The sequence below is a fragment of the Brienomyrus brachyistius genome, unplaced genomic scaffold (assembly GCF_023856365.1).
Source record: "Brienomyrus brachyistius isolate T26 unplaced genomic scaffold, BBRACH_0.4 scaffold47, whole genome shotgun sequence".
Lineage (NCBI taxonomy): Eukaryota > Metazoa > Chordata > Actinopteri > Osteoglossiformes > Mormyridae > Brienomyrus > Brienomyrus brachyistius.
Genome location: NW_026042322.1, coordinates 447,497 through 463,231, shown reverse-complemented (window position 1 = coordinate 463,231; position 15,735 = coordinate 447,497). Strand labels below are relative to the sequence as shown.

Below are 15,735 nucleotides of genomic sequence, written 5' to 3'. Positions count from 1 at the left end.
TAAATGCCTATTAGCCTTAATCTCTATAACAATGCATGCAGTTCTGTTCTCAACACGCCTTGAATTTCTCCAGCAGAGGACAGGTTGCTTGTATAATACTGTCCTTCACCTCAAAATTGTCCTTAGGGGGTTACAGTGGGGCCAAAGACAAACAATGAACCGCTCGTGGGAATTCGAGCGCAAGTGGGCGTGTCCAAAGAAGCTCCGCCCTATCGTACCTTAGGGATGGGAATTTTGATGTACGTCTCTACGGAACTAACAGCTGGAGGAGAAAAGAGGGCGAATCGCTTCACACAAGCCAGGTTTTCAGCACTGATGATGCAGCTCTTAAGATTCCGGCTGAGCTACCATTTGGTCGTTTTTTTTGACAAAATGTATTTTGCGCGCAATCTCGAAATTCCGCATCATTAAAATATTCATACAGGCTTCATTAAAATGAAAGCTTTGCAAGCTATAAACACCCGCAATTATCCGTGACTGGACCACATCACTGGATCCTAAAGTTGGTAAACTCCTTCATGAGATTCAGGTAGTTAATTAATCATCGTGATCGGGTCAACATGTGGAATGAAATGGTGGAGGGGAGGTTTGGGGAAAACATGTAGCCCTAACATTTAATATCACAGCGGATAATTGTTCACTGCGGTCGACCATGCACATTCTTAAACATGCATACTATTATGGTGTACGTTATATTAACAGCGCTGCGACGTTGCGGAAGATAAGCATTACAAGATGGATGCATAAAATAAGTATGACGCCAAAGCTCTTTTATCCTCCATCAAGAAACTTCAAAAATAGGGTGTGATGGTATAACATAGCAGCCCCAACACGCAGGTCCAATGAAGCAAACCAACATTTAGCTATTAGCCACCGAAGAGAGTCGAGGGGTGAACTCAATTTACAGGAAAATATTTTTCCTTCCTTTCTTCCTTCTAACTTGCAGACAAGAAAACGATACGGTAATTAGCCATTGTAACCACATCCTTATTCCTGTTATGATTCCCATAGGTTTTTTGATTATCTTTTCGACAGTCGATCTTAAATGCACTCCGATATCAATTAAAACCTGGCAGGTCGTGCTGTAGCTGGAGAGCACATTTATTCAATTACGCTGATTCCATAAAAACAACAAAAACGTAATTCCTCCCAACATAATTATGATTATTACATTTTTGTTATGGGTATTCATAAAAATCTCCATACATCATACTCGTACACACGAAGCAAAATCTGCAGAATGACAATATAAGAGTACGACATATTAAGAACATTATGTAGGCCTGTAATAATACATAATTTTAGAAAATGTTAGCGTCAGTAATGAACAAATCTAAGGGGAATAGGCTATATTATCAATCCTTGAGCCACTAGTGCTAATATTCGTTATTTGTTTGCTTGTCCAGCTGTTCTTAATTTCTTCAAGATGAAGAAATTGGTATAGGACTACTTCGTAACTTGACACGCCATAGAAACACAGGCCGCGTCCCATCTAGGGTGGGGAGCCCCCCACGTGGGAGCTCTCTGCGGTGACGCTCTGCCCCCATGTGGTCACCATTAGGGTGCTCGCACCGTCCCGAAAAAAGCCGAGGAGATCCGGCCGGCAGACCAAGCATGAACGCCGTGCTTATCTCAGTGAAGGGAAAAGCAGGTATAGATGATGGCGACCTTGGCTGCGTTTCAGGTGATTCTCGTTGTAACTGCAACATGGAGGGAAATCAGGGAGATCACAAGAGCAGCAAAGTTTCACCTAAAACCTAATGCATCAGCCCCTGCAGTGTTTCTCCCAGTCCATGACCTTTGGGTGGAATGTTCTACTTGAAACTTAAAGCTTTTGTTCTTCAATCTTATAACTTTGGATTCAGGGGTTTCCATGCAAGACATCACTTGGAACTTTCTAGATCGCAGACTCCTTGGGGAAAGAAACGCACCGATATAACCAGTACCAGAGACTGTTTAGCCAAAAGTAATCTCTGTAGAAAAAAAAGAATCAATTAAAGAAAATATTCAGTTGTGAGCGGTGCTGTGTAAAAAGAAGTCTTTGTTTTCTGTACCTCTGCTTTTTTTTATGAATTGTTTGGTCTGTCATTACGGATTTCATGCAGGAGTGGACGTTCAGATGGATTCATGTCGACGTGGTGGCGGAGCCCGCTGGACGCCGTTTGTGCCAAATCCACATCACAGAGGCGGCTGTACCGAGAACCGTACTGGGGCAGCCGCGGATGATGCGCACCCTGGACGCTATAAGAGCGGTGCTGTGATTTCCATTACGCCTACCGAAGAAACAGGTCCCCCTTAACCCTCACGATTAGCTAAAATCACGGTGGAAATAGTAACTTTAAAGGAACATTGCTTTTAGTGTCCCAGCCTAGTCTGCGGGGGTCACAAGCGACACGATGGGACGTTCCAAAGATGCCTTAATGTATCCTGCACGCAGTCTGTCAGCACTCTGATTGTCTTAAAACCAGACATTTGCCAATCACGCCATTTCTATTTTGTATTGTTTGTTTTCTGTTCCATAGTTTTCCAAAAGAATACACTCTCCCCTTTTTGAGTTGGGATCTGGAAAATGTATTTTGTCTTTTTGCGGCAACGTACTAAAAATGTCCTATAACAAATTACATTTTAGTGTGACATTGAGTTTAGGCTGTGTGCTGGGGCTTCGTGTTATATGAGGTTTAATATAACACTGAGCATATAATGAGCATATATGAGGTTTAATATAACACTGTTTTCCTGGAATTCTCTACAGAGTAGTTTTCTAGTTAGGTTATAGCTGAACTCCCGTTATTGTTCTGCACAACACGTACTCTCTACCAGGGAGCATTTTGTCTATTAACCAGGACCGCATGAGCTGACCCTAATAACTCAGTCAAATGACACTTATGTTTAATCATGAAAAGCGGCACTAATTGCGTCAGTTAACGACGTTTTCTAGGAACTGTTTTGAATTTCTCGATAGCTAATGTTTTAAAAGGGTATCTTATGCCGTTATAGGGCGAATGATTTTCCGCAAATGAATATAAACAAATAAATAAACATTTTGATGGGATAAATTGCACTTTGGAGAGGCATGAACTAATGAAACTCAGAATAAATGCTCTTTAATCTGCTTCCAGGATGTTCTGACAGCAGACCCCGGGGACATATTAACCTATCAGGCAACCCTAGACTGACATGAGCACGGACACTCAGGTGTTGCTGATTTAACTCACTGTTCCATTTTCCCAGAGGTGGGCGGGGCCTATGCGCTAATCCGCCCCGGGCTTTTCGAACATTCCCGTATCATGCTTACATTTATAGAACAGAAGAGCTCACCGTATGGTTCATGTTTCTGAACGGATGGTTGGTTATGATCATTTAGTAACTGTAGTTGTTAGGATGAAATTTTGTCTCCCCTCCAATGACATTTTGCACGCATTTTTTTTTTAAATCCACAAAACTATATTTCGCATGTCATTTGATTGTTATGTTGTCCAACCTTTTTCCACACCCGCTTGTCCTGTGCTGTTTCTCAAGGTTCCAGAACCTATCCCAGAAGCCACCGGGGCAAGGCAGGGAATGACGCAGGATGGAGTGCCAACCCATCGCAGGGCACACATACCCTACATGATACAATTTGGTAACTACAATTCAGCAGAGAACCCAGAGGGAAATCAATAAATCAATCAATCAATCCATCCATCCATCCATCAGGATCATGGAATTGGTCACTGGTGAATAGAATTAAGATGGAGGAGTTGCCTGAAATGTTCTTCCTTGTTCAGCCTCCAGCAAAGCATCAGAAAAGTCCCCCCATCTTCCCCTGCAGGTGTGCTGTACCTTGATGCGGATGTTTTAATGTGGCCAGGGTAGGGATGTTGTATGTCAGTCACCATGCAGAGTCCTTTCAGCTGGTGAGACATAGCCACTCTCTACATCTCTAATGGAAAAGACACCTCATCTCAATGCACTCTTTACTGTATGGGTGGTCTGGAGCGAACATATTTACAGCACTCTGAGTCATGAAAAAAAAATTAAAAATTAAAAAACCATATAAACTTTATGGGTGGTGCTTTCAGAGACTCAGACTGAAGGACCTAGACTGTCCAATGAAAATGCTTGTTTTTTTTTTGTCAGTGGGAATTTCTCCGTTTATATGACAACGTTACTCTGCACTGCAATTCTGAATTTGAGGCCTTTCTGATATTTCCGTGCAGATTATTTATAATACAATAAAATTCTCAAATACAAAACACTCACTTGGTTTAACGGAGCAGTTTTCAGATAAATGAACCGTAACATTTTTTTTTTCTTCTCCAGAGTGAAGAATTTTTCATGAATATGCTGACTGTAGATGGGTTTGTAAGCGGCAACATTTCACCCATAACAAAAGCCTGTCCAACATTAATATAAGTGACTGACATCAAAGGTATGGCTTCTGGTTTTGCTCTATTCCAAAATGCCAGGGGATGAGGGGGGGGGCAGTGCCAGGTTTGTCAGTGGAAAAAAACAGCCCAGGAGATCAGGTTCTAAAAGCCTACGGCTGAACTTCCAGCTGCAGGATTTTCAGAGCTCTCTGAGGTGCAAATTATGCTCCAGGCCTCCAAAGAAAACCTTCCCAGACTATAACTCCGTCTGGCATCTGTGCAGCCCGCTGTTTGAACACGAAAGAGGGGAAAATCTCTTTGGATTGAGCTGGAATCCTCCTTCGATTCAGGCTTTCCAGACGGCTCCTTTCGTGTCCCTGACCCCCGACTAACGTTCCCATTAACGCCGAAGGAAAAACAGAGCGAGCGTTCAGGAGGCCACTGAACACCTCGGGTTCCAGTGAAAGTTCAGGCGAGACGCATGGATTTGCGCGGTCAACCCCGTTGCCATGGCGACCGCCGCACGGCCCGGTCGCACTGACGCTTCCTTTATGCCGTGTCGCTCCCATCCTTTCAAATATCGAAACCATAAGGCGATCGTGTGTCCTGTTTCACGTCGCCGTCCGTCACAGTCGCACACACCTCTGAGTGCCGCGGTCAAGGATAGCCGAGCTTCGGCCTGGACCACGATCTGGAGGCCGGCTGCAGTGACAGCATGTGAAGCGTTCATGAATCTGGGGCGTTCCTCTGCCATGGAAGCATATTTTTCGAATGTTGCTGGGGGGAAACAGGAGTAAAAACTAGGAACCAGGGCACGAGAGTAAAAGATAAATAGAAAACAGGACTGAAAATAAGCCGGCCTGGAATCGTCACATGTGTTTTGAATAGAGGACAAATATAAATCACTAAACCACCGGGATAGAACAATATTTTCAAAAGGGATTATTAAACATCTAGATGAGAACCTAGACGTCTCTGCGGCCTTGTTCTTCTGGAATAGTGGGGCTGGCAGAGAGGACTTTCAGAAGTGATCATAAATCCACACCTCTCTTGCAAGGCTGCGGAAGTTCAAACTCAGCGGTAGTGTCCGCTTTGCCCGATGCATTAGACACACGCAATGTGGGGGGGGGGGGGAGGGGTTCTCAGACACATCAATCAGCCAAGAAGGTTGCCGGCCATGACATGACTGGTTGGGAGATGCCAGGTGTGTGTGTCTCGACGCAACGCCAGCACACGGTGCCACAGGCACCGCCTTCATTATTGTGAAGCTTGTGTAGCTTCGCGACCACAAAGCGGGAGATCATCCTGCCCAGGGTACCGTGATGAGTATGGAGGTATTCATTCTTAAACTCACAGAGCAGGAAACGTGCAGCCCTCCTTATGAGGTCATCTGGTCCATGTGACATACGTTAGATACAATATCTGTTACCTGAAGGCTGTATGATCTGGTTCTAGAACAATATTGGTGGGGTGTCAACCCAAGATTTAAAACACAGAGTTAATGGGAATAACTAAAAGCATCAATTAACCAATAATACATAACATTAGCATTCGCGATGAGGTGACCTCCAAGCCCCCGCCCCTGTGACCCTGAGAGGAATAAGTGGTGAGATGATGGAAGGATCTTCACATGTAATGATGTTCTTCACAAAATCAACAGGTTCAACCTCTGATGGCGAGCAACAAAGACTACGTCCGATGCAGTTTGACTTCAGCAAGAACTTTATTCTTCCTCAGCAATTCTTCATCGGCACCATCGACCTTCCGTGTGTGTTTTCCGGATTCGTCCTACTTGATCCCGCTGTTGGTCATGGTCTGGGCCCGGCAGATGCCTTTGCCGGAGACCTCGAAGGCGGCACCCTTGTAGGTGGCTACGCATTGGCCGTCGGTCTGCAGGTCTGGCTGCACCTGCTCCCACACCTTCTTCTTGGGGTTCAGCTCCTTGTCAGGCTCCCCTACGAAGGCAGGAGAACCAGATCAGAACCTCCAGATGTTTGCAGATTACAATCGCCCGCTAAAACAATTGGTGGACGTCAATCAACATGATGCCACTCCCACAACAGCTTTCGAGCTGAAAGAGAGAAGACCTAGCAGGACTGCTCCCTCAAAAGCTTCATGAAGACAGATCTGTAATGCTATTCAAATACATACGATCAAGCACTTCTGAAAATTCCAGACAATTCCAAAAGTGAGCAGTGTGTGGCGGAGGAGGTAAGGATGATTTCATTCACCTACGCCTCTCTGTTGCTTTAATCATTATCCAGTGGAAATCAGCTTTAAAAAAAATAAGGTACCTGCATTTGGTGACCATTTTGGAGGACTGATGTTCTGACTGCTTACTAGAAAGTCAGACTGAAGAGATTGATAATAAAGCTCAAGGGAGTTTTACGCACACAAAAATGTACTGAGGGCAGAAGGAAAAATGACTGGTTACCTCTCCACCAATTGCAGGAGGCGGGACCAAGACATCTGATTGGTTGGTCCTGCTTCCTCTACAATCTGATTGGATATCTCTCCAAACTAATCATTTTCCCTTCTGCCTGCAGAACATTTCTGTGCAAGTAAATCCCACTGAAGAGGTAAAGATGTCAGTTTGGAAGGTTGGGGTTACTCTGATGGAGAGAGATAATGGATCCACGGGTCAAAAGGCAGTGGCCAGTGCCACAAACGGCCCTGCCCTCAGAAGTCACTGCCACTGCGGGGCGTTTAAGGAGCGCGCCGTTCAGCCAAAACATGAAAACGAGAGGCTCGGCCCCTTTGAAAGGGCCGTGAACGAGTCCCTAGCTGCAGCCGTAATAATAACAATAAAAAGTAGCTCAAGCCAAAAGCTGCCTGCTGTTTTTTGGAGGAAAGCGGAGCTTGACCCTCCGGATGGCGGCTATGTAATCAGTCACATTCGCTTTAAACTTCACTTAACTGCTTCGCCGGCAACTGGTTCAAACTTCAGCATCGTGAACCAGAAATGTAGCCACACTGATGCGTGAAGGACAAATAAAAACAAGCATGTAAAAAAATAGGTGAGAAAACATGAACCAGCTGGGGCTTTTCAAGGAAGAATTTATTCCCTCAGTAATTAAAAAAAGACTTGAGAAAACTCAAGTTATTAGTTTTTTTTCATTGTTATTTATTCATTCGTTCCTTTGGAGTAGCGGAATTGTCGTGCTGGAATTTATTTCTGTAATGCTGTTGGACAGAATTTTTTTTTTTTTTAAAATCGCACCCTGGGGGATGAGTTAAGCTCCGTTTCATCGCATGAGGCGAACTTCAGGCACGTTCTACTCATCTCAGTGTTAACACATTCACTTCTGCAGGCAATGGGGACGGGGGCGTGTGTTACCGGGGAAACCCTGGAAGGTGATGCGGTCTCCCGGCAACGAGCCAGGGGGCGGGTCCAGGATCTCCACTTTGTCTGGCGAGCTGGCGCACATCACCATGGCCTGGGAAACGACGCCTCTCATCTTAGCCGGCTTCAGGTTGCAAAGTAGGACCGCCATACGGTTTTGCATCTTCACCGAAAGACGACAAAAGAAGGCCAGTGACTTCATGACAGGTTTCTCAATCAAGCTAATCACACATCTACTCATTCTACTCAGGAATCACAAGGCAAGGAGCAGGGGGCACCCTGGACAGGAAGATAAGGCCCCCCCCCGACATGACCTGATACACTGCACTGACCTGCTGGTTAACACCCATCCTCAGAACACAGCTGTGGCATTTGGAATCGACGGTGTTTTACTGATGCCGGTGTTTATCGGAAAAAGCGCCGCTAGCATCTTTATAGAGTGATCAAGAGCGCCGCTTGGAATTCTGGGCTGTAAACCCCCACACACAAAAGCAATTCTCCCCAGCTCAAGATGTGGATGAGATGGCAACGGCTGAGGAGTCCCACAATAAGAGTTTCCACCAATCAAAGACTAATACATGTCCTGCAGCGGGAGGAAGGAATGTCGCAATCAAGCCTGTTTTTCACACCCTACAAGTACTGGGGGAGGATTAATAGAAAACCATAAGTTTCTAAAAAAAGAGCATCTATGGGCCCAGCAAGCTTACTGGTGCATTTGGGAAATCCCGGGGGGGGGGGGGGGGGGGGGGGGGGTCACAGTAATGTAGAGAGGGGAGAACGGTTTCCTGGGGGGGGGGAGAACACTTTCCTTATTGTCAAAGTTTTGTTCCTGTGCAGTCTCAAAATGAAATACTATATTTTAAGGTTTATTGTTCTACGCTGAAATATCGCAGTTGTTTGCCACATTAAATGAATGGGGGGGGGGGGGGCGGGTCCTTTGTGTTCTGAGGTTTTTTTCCAAATTCTTTAAAGACATGAAAAGAAACGAGAGGCACAGAGATGGAGGAAGGAGGCAGCTTGTGAGTATAAAGATGGCACGTGAACCACAGGGGAACCACACGCAGCTCAGGGGAAGAGGGACCAGCTTGGCAGGTCGCCACCTGCAGGTCGGGGGAGTTATATACAGCGATGTTTCTGCAGCGTTACAGGTTAATATGGTCTATAATCTTCTGTGTCAGTACACAGCAGGCCGCTATGCTGGGCTGTTACCTTAGTTCACACAGGAGGCGGGATTCCCTGTTGTTTCCCGTCTTTGATCATCAAATGCGTTTTGGTATTTGCCCCTCTGTCTAATTTTATCCTCTATGAACCATCAGATTTTGTTTTTTTAAAGTAATTGCTGCCATGAACACCTAATGAACTGCTTTTAAAAACACACACACACTTGTGGCAGCCAGAAACAGGGCTAGAAGGATTAAAATTTCGGTCTGAAAGCACAACGGCCACAGATGTAAAGATCGACAATAAGATGCAGCTGTCAGCCCCACCCACCCAGCTGTGACCGCCGGTGCAGTACCTGCTCCAGGGGCACGTGCTTCACCAGCCCGCTGACCACAGTCCGCGGTGCGGCCTCGCCCACATCCACCTGCTCCACGTACAGTGCGTCGGCGTCCGGGTGCTTTTGGGCACCGATGATGCGGCCCACACGCAGGTCCAAGCGAGACACGTCCACGGGGGTCTCCGGTTCCGCTGTCGTCTGCTTCTTCTCCTTCTTCTCTCCTGTGCCGGAAACGGGCACATTAACTGTGATTACATCTGTTCCCCTGGCACGCTCCAGCAATCAGGGAAAGTTAGTCACTGGCAAGTCACTGCATTCCTGCACTGGCTTTGGCAGATCAGATGACTATTGTACAAATCAGTATTTGTATTTATATATATATATATATATATATATATATATATATATATATATATACCCAGCCTGATTTATGTGTTTAGCATCTGCCCCACTTTTGATTTAGTTGTTCAAAGGATTTTTTTTTTATTAAAAGCACTGGGAAAAAAAAAGATTCATTTTCTAATAGGTCACGTAGGAATTAAATAATCTCGGATGACTTTTGATCAGCCTGACAAATTCAATTTTAAACTAGAACAGAGAGTACGGCCATGGCAACCCCTTTATAAAAGACTTAAAGAAAAAAAGATAAAAGACGGATAGTCAGATCCATGCATTTAACAGCAGGTTTAAGGCTTTGGGTGAGAGGAGCCGCTGACAAGCGGAAACTGACAAAAGGTGTCGACGTCACGTGACCAACGGAGAGCCAATCAGATCTCTTTGGGATGAATACTGGAGACTCAATCCAGATATTACTTGCCTGCACCTCCTTCGTGTGACTTAAAAGCCAAAATGTCATGGGGGCTGGGTTTAAAATAAAATAAAATAAAAAACACAGAGGAATGATTTAATTGAGGCGACATGCCAGCTGGGAGTTGGATTTGATGTCCCTAAGCAGTCTGACTACTTATATTTATTCAGCTGAATAAAATGGAAACCCATTTAATTTAATCTGAAATGGCGCTGAAGCAGTGCTTTTATTTTTCACGGGAGCCCCTTTAAAAATGACAGTGGGGCCCAAATATTCGGACAGAGTCCTCGAGCCAGAGTCCTGAAGACAGCCGACGGCGGCCGCCTGCTGGTGTGTGCGCCACGCTGTGCCGCGCCGCCCCACCTGCTTTTTCAGGCTTCTTCTTCTTGCCCTCTGAGTTTTTGGGGGTGGTGTCCCTCTGGGGGTCGGCGGAAGCCTTAGGAACGGCAGGGGCGGAGGACTTCGTGGGGGCCGACGGGGTACATGGGGCGTGGCTGCTTTCCGTGGGCACTGCTACATCCGCCACTGAAGGGTTAGGCGATAAACAGAAATGTCACCTGAACATACGTAGGTTCATTCATGGCTGCCGTTTGCCGACAGACACCAATAAACATCCAGATGAGAAAATCACACCCCCGTCTTTATGGGAACTTCAAACTGATAAAAATCAGAGCCAGCCTGGGATACACCCCACGTTTAACGCTGGTGCTCTTATTCCTGTCGGGGACCCGTCCTCATCCGGCCTGCACCGGTTTCAGCCCCCAGAAACCTGTCTGTGTTAGTTACCTCACTCTGTAGTGTCCTTAAAGCGTCCCCGGTGCCACGCAAACAGCCAGCGATAAATGCAAATAAAAAAAACGCACCAGTGAAGAGGCACCGCCTATGGGCGTATGGTTGGAAAAGCTCCTGTGTCACATGGCTGCTAGTTAGGTGGAAAGTACAGGTCTAGAAAGTCAAAATCTGGACCATGATTTTGTTTCAACCGAACAGTTGAGTACTCTCTGAATGTAACTCTTTATAATCAACTGATTGGTTAAAACAAAATCATGGCCTGGACTTGTACTTCCTGAACGTGAACTTTCCACCTCTGCTAGTTACCTGGCAACTGATCAGAGGATGGGTTCACCTGATAGGTCAGATGGAGCCAAGGGCAGATTAGTGCATAGGCCCTGCCCCGCTTCGGGTGGGGTGGGGGTGGGGGGGCTCATCACACCAGCAAAGGGATGCGGGGCCTACCTCCTCTCTGCCTCTCCTTCTCCAGAAGCTGCTTCTTAAGCTCCTCGATCTCCTCCTTCAGCCTGGAATTCTCCACCAGAAGCTTCTTCTCCTCCCGCTGAGTGGCCTGTGAGACTGACAGTAACCAGCTCCCTTCAGCATCCTCCCACTCGCGAGGCCACAAGCACCAAACTGCATCTCCAGCTCCCTCCAATGCTCAAAACATTCCCTCACTAGTTTTCTCTGTAAGAACAATTAGAAGCACAACAGCTAGTGACTATCCTGGGTTACTTACACTATATGGACAATAGTATTGGGGCATCTGGCCATGACACCAACAGAAACGTTCATGACATCACATTCTAAATCCGGAATAAAGCATCAGTATGGTGTAGGTCCCCCCTTTGCTGCTATAACAGCTGCCACTCTTCTGGGATGGTTTCCCACAAGACTTTGAAGTGTCTCTGCGGGAGATTTCCCCATTTCCCCAGCCAGACAGAGAAGCATGATTCGTCACTCCACAGAACGCGTTTCCAGTGGCGATGTGCTTTACACCACTCCATCCGACGCTTGGCATTGTGCTTGGTGATGTGAGGCTTGCATGCATCTGCTCGGCCATGGAGACCCATTTCATGAAGATCCTGGAGCACAGTTTCAGTGCTGTGGTTAATGCCAGAGGAAGACTAGAACTCTACAGTTATTGACTCAACAGTGTGTTGGCGACTTTTACACACTACGCGCCTCAGGACTCAGTGACCCCGCCCTGTTACTTTACGCGCCCTGCCACTTCGTGGCTGAGTCTCTGTTGTTCCTAAACACTTCCAACTGCAATAATTCCACTTATAGTTGAACATGGAATATCTAACAGGGAAGAAATTTCACAAGTCGATTTATTCAAAGGTGGCATCCCATGACAGCACCACACTTGAATTCACTAAGCAATTCAGAACAACCCATTCTTTCACAGTAAACCCGACTGCATAATTACGTGCTTGATTTTATCCACCTGTGGCAATTGGTCTGAATGAAACACCAGAATTCAGTCACTAAGAGGTGTGTCCCAATTGTCCATATAATGTCAGGTCACATAAACCCACTTTTCCTTTTATGCAACCAAAACTAACCTGAATATAGTTATTAAACTAAAAAGCTCTCTGGGTAGTACTAACACCACAAAGCACATGGTCTGTCTTCCTGTCCAGGTTCTACTAGACTGTGTGTTTTCAGGGACTGGTCCCAGATGACGGCATCTCACTGGCTTTGTCTTTGAGCAGCTGGACCTGCTGTTTGAGGTACTCGATGATCTGGTCAGCCTCGGCAGCCCTCTGTTCCAGCCTGGATAGGGACGGGGTGTGGCCTGACATCCTGAAGAAGGAGCGGGCCAGGAACCTAATGCACAGAGTGGTGGCAGATCAGCGGAACGCTGAGAACATCGAACGTGCTCCACCTCCGGTCTCACCCGCTCAAACCCTCTCCAATGTTCAGGTTCCTGAATGTTACATTAGGTAGCTTATTAAATGGCAGTGAAACGATTAGTTAGCAACCGGTAACGAATATTCACAATCCCTCTACTTAAAAGTTCCACTTTGGGAATACGTTCGCAGGGATGTCAACTTCGGTCCGCTGGCTGGAGATAGATTTTCAATTTTCACACTGCGCACACATGTACATGTATACAAGTTTTATTACCTTGTAAATAGTCCGTAGGGTTTGCAAACTGCCCCGACGCTTTTGATGTAGCGAATTGTAGGTTTATAATGGAATAATATAGATTTGCTGTAAGATTTCTTGCGTGAGTCTCAGACGTGTCTGAGTTGGCAACCCTGCACTGAATATTTGACATACTGTATATGTCTTCGAACTGGCCTGCAGACATTCTGCTTTTAACTTGAAGCTGAGGCTGACATGAACGGAGTTGTAGTACTGCTGCTTACAAATGTGGTGAAGGTACAGGAAAAGCCAAGCTGGTAAGATCGGTATGTGAAAATTGAGAACTGAAGCAAAATAGAAAAATAACCGTCAAAAGAAATAACAGGCTGAACATTAAAATGCACGTGAACCAAGGGCCAAGTCACCTCTGCCGGTGCCCGTTTCCGAGGGCGACATCGCTCAGCAACCAGCTGCTCACCAGTTACTATAGGTCAGGAGTGGACTGAGCCTGGGTGGTAGTGGATGCTTATTCGGGGGGGGGGGGGGGGGGGGGAGAGACGGCAAGGGGAACGTCTCTCACATGGTGCCGGAGGAGGAAGACTGGCACAGGATGAAAAAAGTCCAAAGTTCACATGGGGAAATTGGAAACATACGAAAGCTGGAGCTGATAATATCGACCATCAAAGCCTTCCCTTGTTCCCGAAACGCCGGAGCCTCTTCGCCGGGCCTGCAGTGGATGCACGTCCCCGACAGCGGCCCCTGGAAAAGGGGCAGGACCCCAGCAGCAGGGCTCCTCCCACAGCCACCATTGTTTAACGTTGCCCTGAAACGTCCTGACCGCACACAGCTGTTTACACGAGTCCATCATGGCCCAGAAACCCCCCCCCGGGGAGAAAAATAACAGGACCAGAGGGTGAGCTGCTTCCACTTGTTGTAAGTGTGGCCAATAAAAGCGATTAAACAGCAGGTCCTTCAGAGATTTCAGTACTTAATGTAGCTTTTAAAAATGGTGCAAGCAGAGAGTTTGTAAATAAAAAAAAAAAAAACGTAATATATCCAGTTTAACACTTTGTCTTGCTTCACGTGTTACAGTCAGCCTTTTTTGCCAATAAACATTTAGCAATAATCATATTTCTCCTAAGCAGAGACTAACAGAGAAGATGGGACACAGCAGCTGTTGAAAGTCTTACATCCCCTTAATAACTCGCAACATTCTAGCCTATAAATTAATCATTTTCGGATGTGTATGGCAGCTATTACTGCGAACGATTCTTTTGCTTTTGTTAAAGAATCCTGCTAATTAAAAAAAGTCTCAGCAGAAAATAATATGTGGAAATTCTGGTGTCAACTGGCACCAAGATGGTCAACCAAGAATAAGCAGAAAACAGAACAAGATGATAAGTAATTAGAGGACTGATTGGCTGAAGAGTCCTCACGTCTGGGTTTGAACAGCTCACCTAAAGATTATCCTAAAAGCCTGCATACACGCCGGCTCTTTGCGGTTAAGATTCTGCTCTAGATGATTCTGACTGCGTCGCCTTCTTTATTACTGTATTTTTTAGCGAACGTACCGTTTCAATGCCGGAGGGTATTTTTACTGCTACAGTTTGCATTGGTTACTCTCGGGGGTACCACAACAGCTACCCCCCAAGGTTTTAGACTAAAAACTGATAAAGTGGTTCAGGTCTATATTCCTATTTAGTTCGCCGCAGCTCAAAAGATTTTTTCCCTATAGAGAATTGGACAAAGATCTGTACTCTTTCACATTTTACGTTCGAGAAACTGTAGAAAAATAATAAATGTAGAGCACTTTTTAAAATTCCTATCACATTGCTCCAGTTTTTAGTCCTCAGTTTAAGGATAGACGGAACCATTTACCCGTTTCAGTTTTGACTGATATAGATCAGACGTGCCGGTGACATATTGGATGAATGCAGTCCCCATGGACGAAAACCACTAAACGTTTACTTTTCAAATACGTTTAGCGACACCCCTTCATCCCAATAACACACTAACTCCGTCTATTAATTTTGCCATCAGTTTGATACAAAAATGATTATTATTCAATAATAACAGTTGCATTACAAGTAAAAAAAATGCCCATCTAGTAAATATTATCTAGTAAAATTTTTCTGAAAGAAATTCAATTCAAGCGAATCAATAAAAAAACATGACTTAATATTTATCTAAAATGGGCTAACATAAAAACATATTTTTCACTAGCTATTTAGTCTCTTTTAAGATCAACCCGAAATACTTTTGGATGAATGCACCACTGCTTTTGCTTACATGGCCTGTGATCTGGCTTTATGAACATTTTTCCTAAGTAATGTCCATTACATGGAGTTAAAGGTTTGTCCAAGAAATTCCGCATGGTGATACCACAACAAGTTCCAGAAAAGAATAAACCTTCAATAAAACTACAAAAACACACACCATGAAATAAGTGAAAAGGAGTTACAAGGAGTAATTTAGTCTGCTTATGAAGGCTGACATTAATACATTTTGTTTCGCGTATTACTTACATTAAACTGCACCGGCACACACACGCTTCACGGAACCCAGCAAAGAAAGACAAGAGAGGTGTTTGACAGGGCTGCCCGTGTTCTGCCTGAATTAACTGTTAAATTTCATCACTATTTTTCAATTACGTTCATCCATTCTAACAAATAAAAATAAATAATGAACTAAATTAATGCATTACAAAAAGAAACGTAAACTCTGAGTGTTACGGAAACGTCATGAACAGCTTGAACACTAGATTAAAATTAAGGCAAATAAAGGGTCGTCTCAAATTTATAGCTAGAACTTTCAACTAGACTAGTTAGTTCAAACAACCGTATAATGATTTATTATACGCAATTTTTCTTTG

General features: G+C 45.1%; 1 protein-coding gene across 2 annotated transcripts; it reads right to left on the bottom strand.

The window, feature by feature from the left end:
- Positions 1 to 6,053: 6,053 nt before the first annotated feature.
- aimp1a (aminoacyl tRNA synthetase complex interacting multifunctional protein 1a) lies at positions 6,054 to 15,533 on the bottom strand. Of its 2 annotated transcripts, none has more exons than XM_048999764.1 (7): positions 15,389 to 15,533; positions 12,469 to 12,602; positions 11,235 to 11,348; positions 10,362 to 10,523; positions 9,209 to 9,411; positions 7,687 to 7,855; positions 6,054 to 6,304 (listed from the first exon to the last, which is right to left on the bottom strand). In XM_048999764.1, coding segments are annotated over exons 1-7 (951 nt in total). In that variant the 5' UTR covers positions 15,391 to 15,533; the 3' UTR covers positions 6,054 to 6,137. The 2 variants fall into 2 exon arrangements, with proteins under 2 accessions (XP_048855721.1, XP_048855722.1); XM_048999765.1 differs by lacking the exon at positions 15,389 to 15,533 and adding an exon at positions 12,790 to 12,876.
- Positions 15,534 to 15,735: the final 202 nt, after the last annotated feature.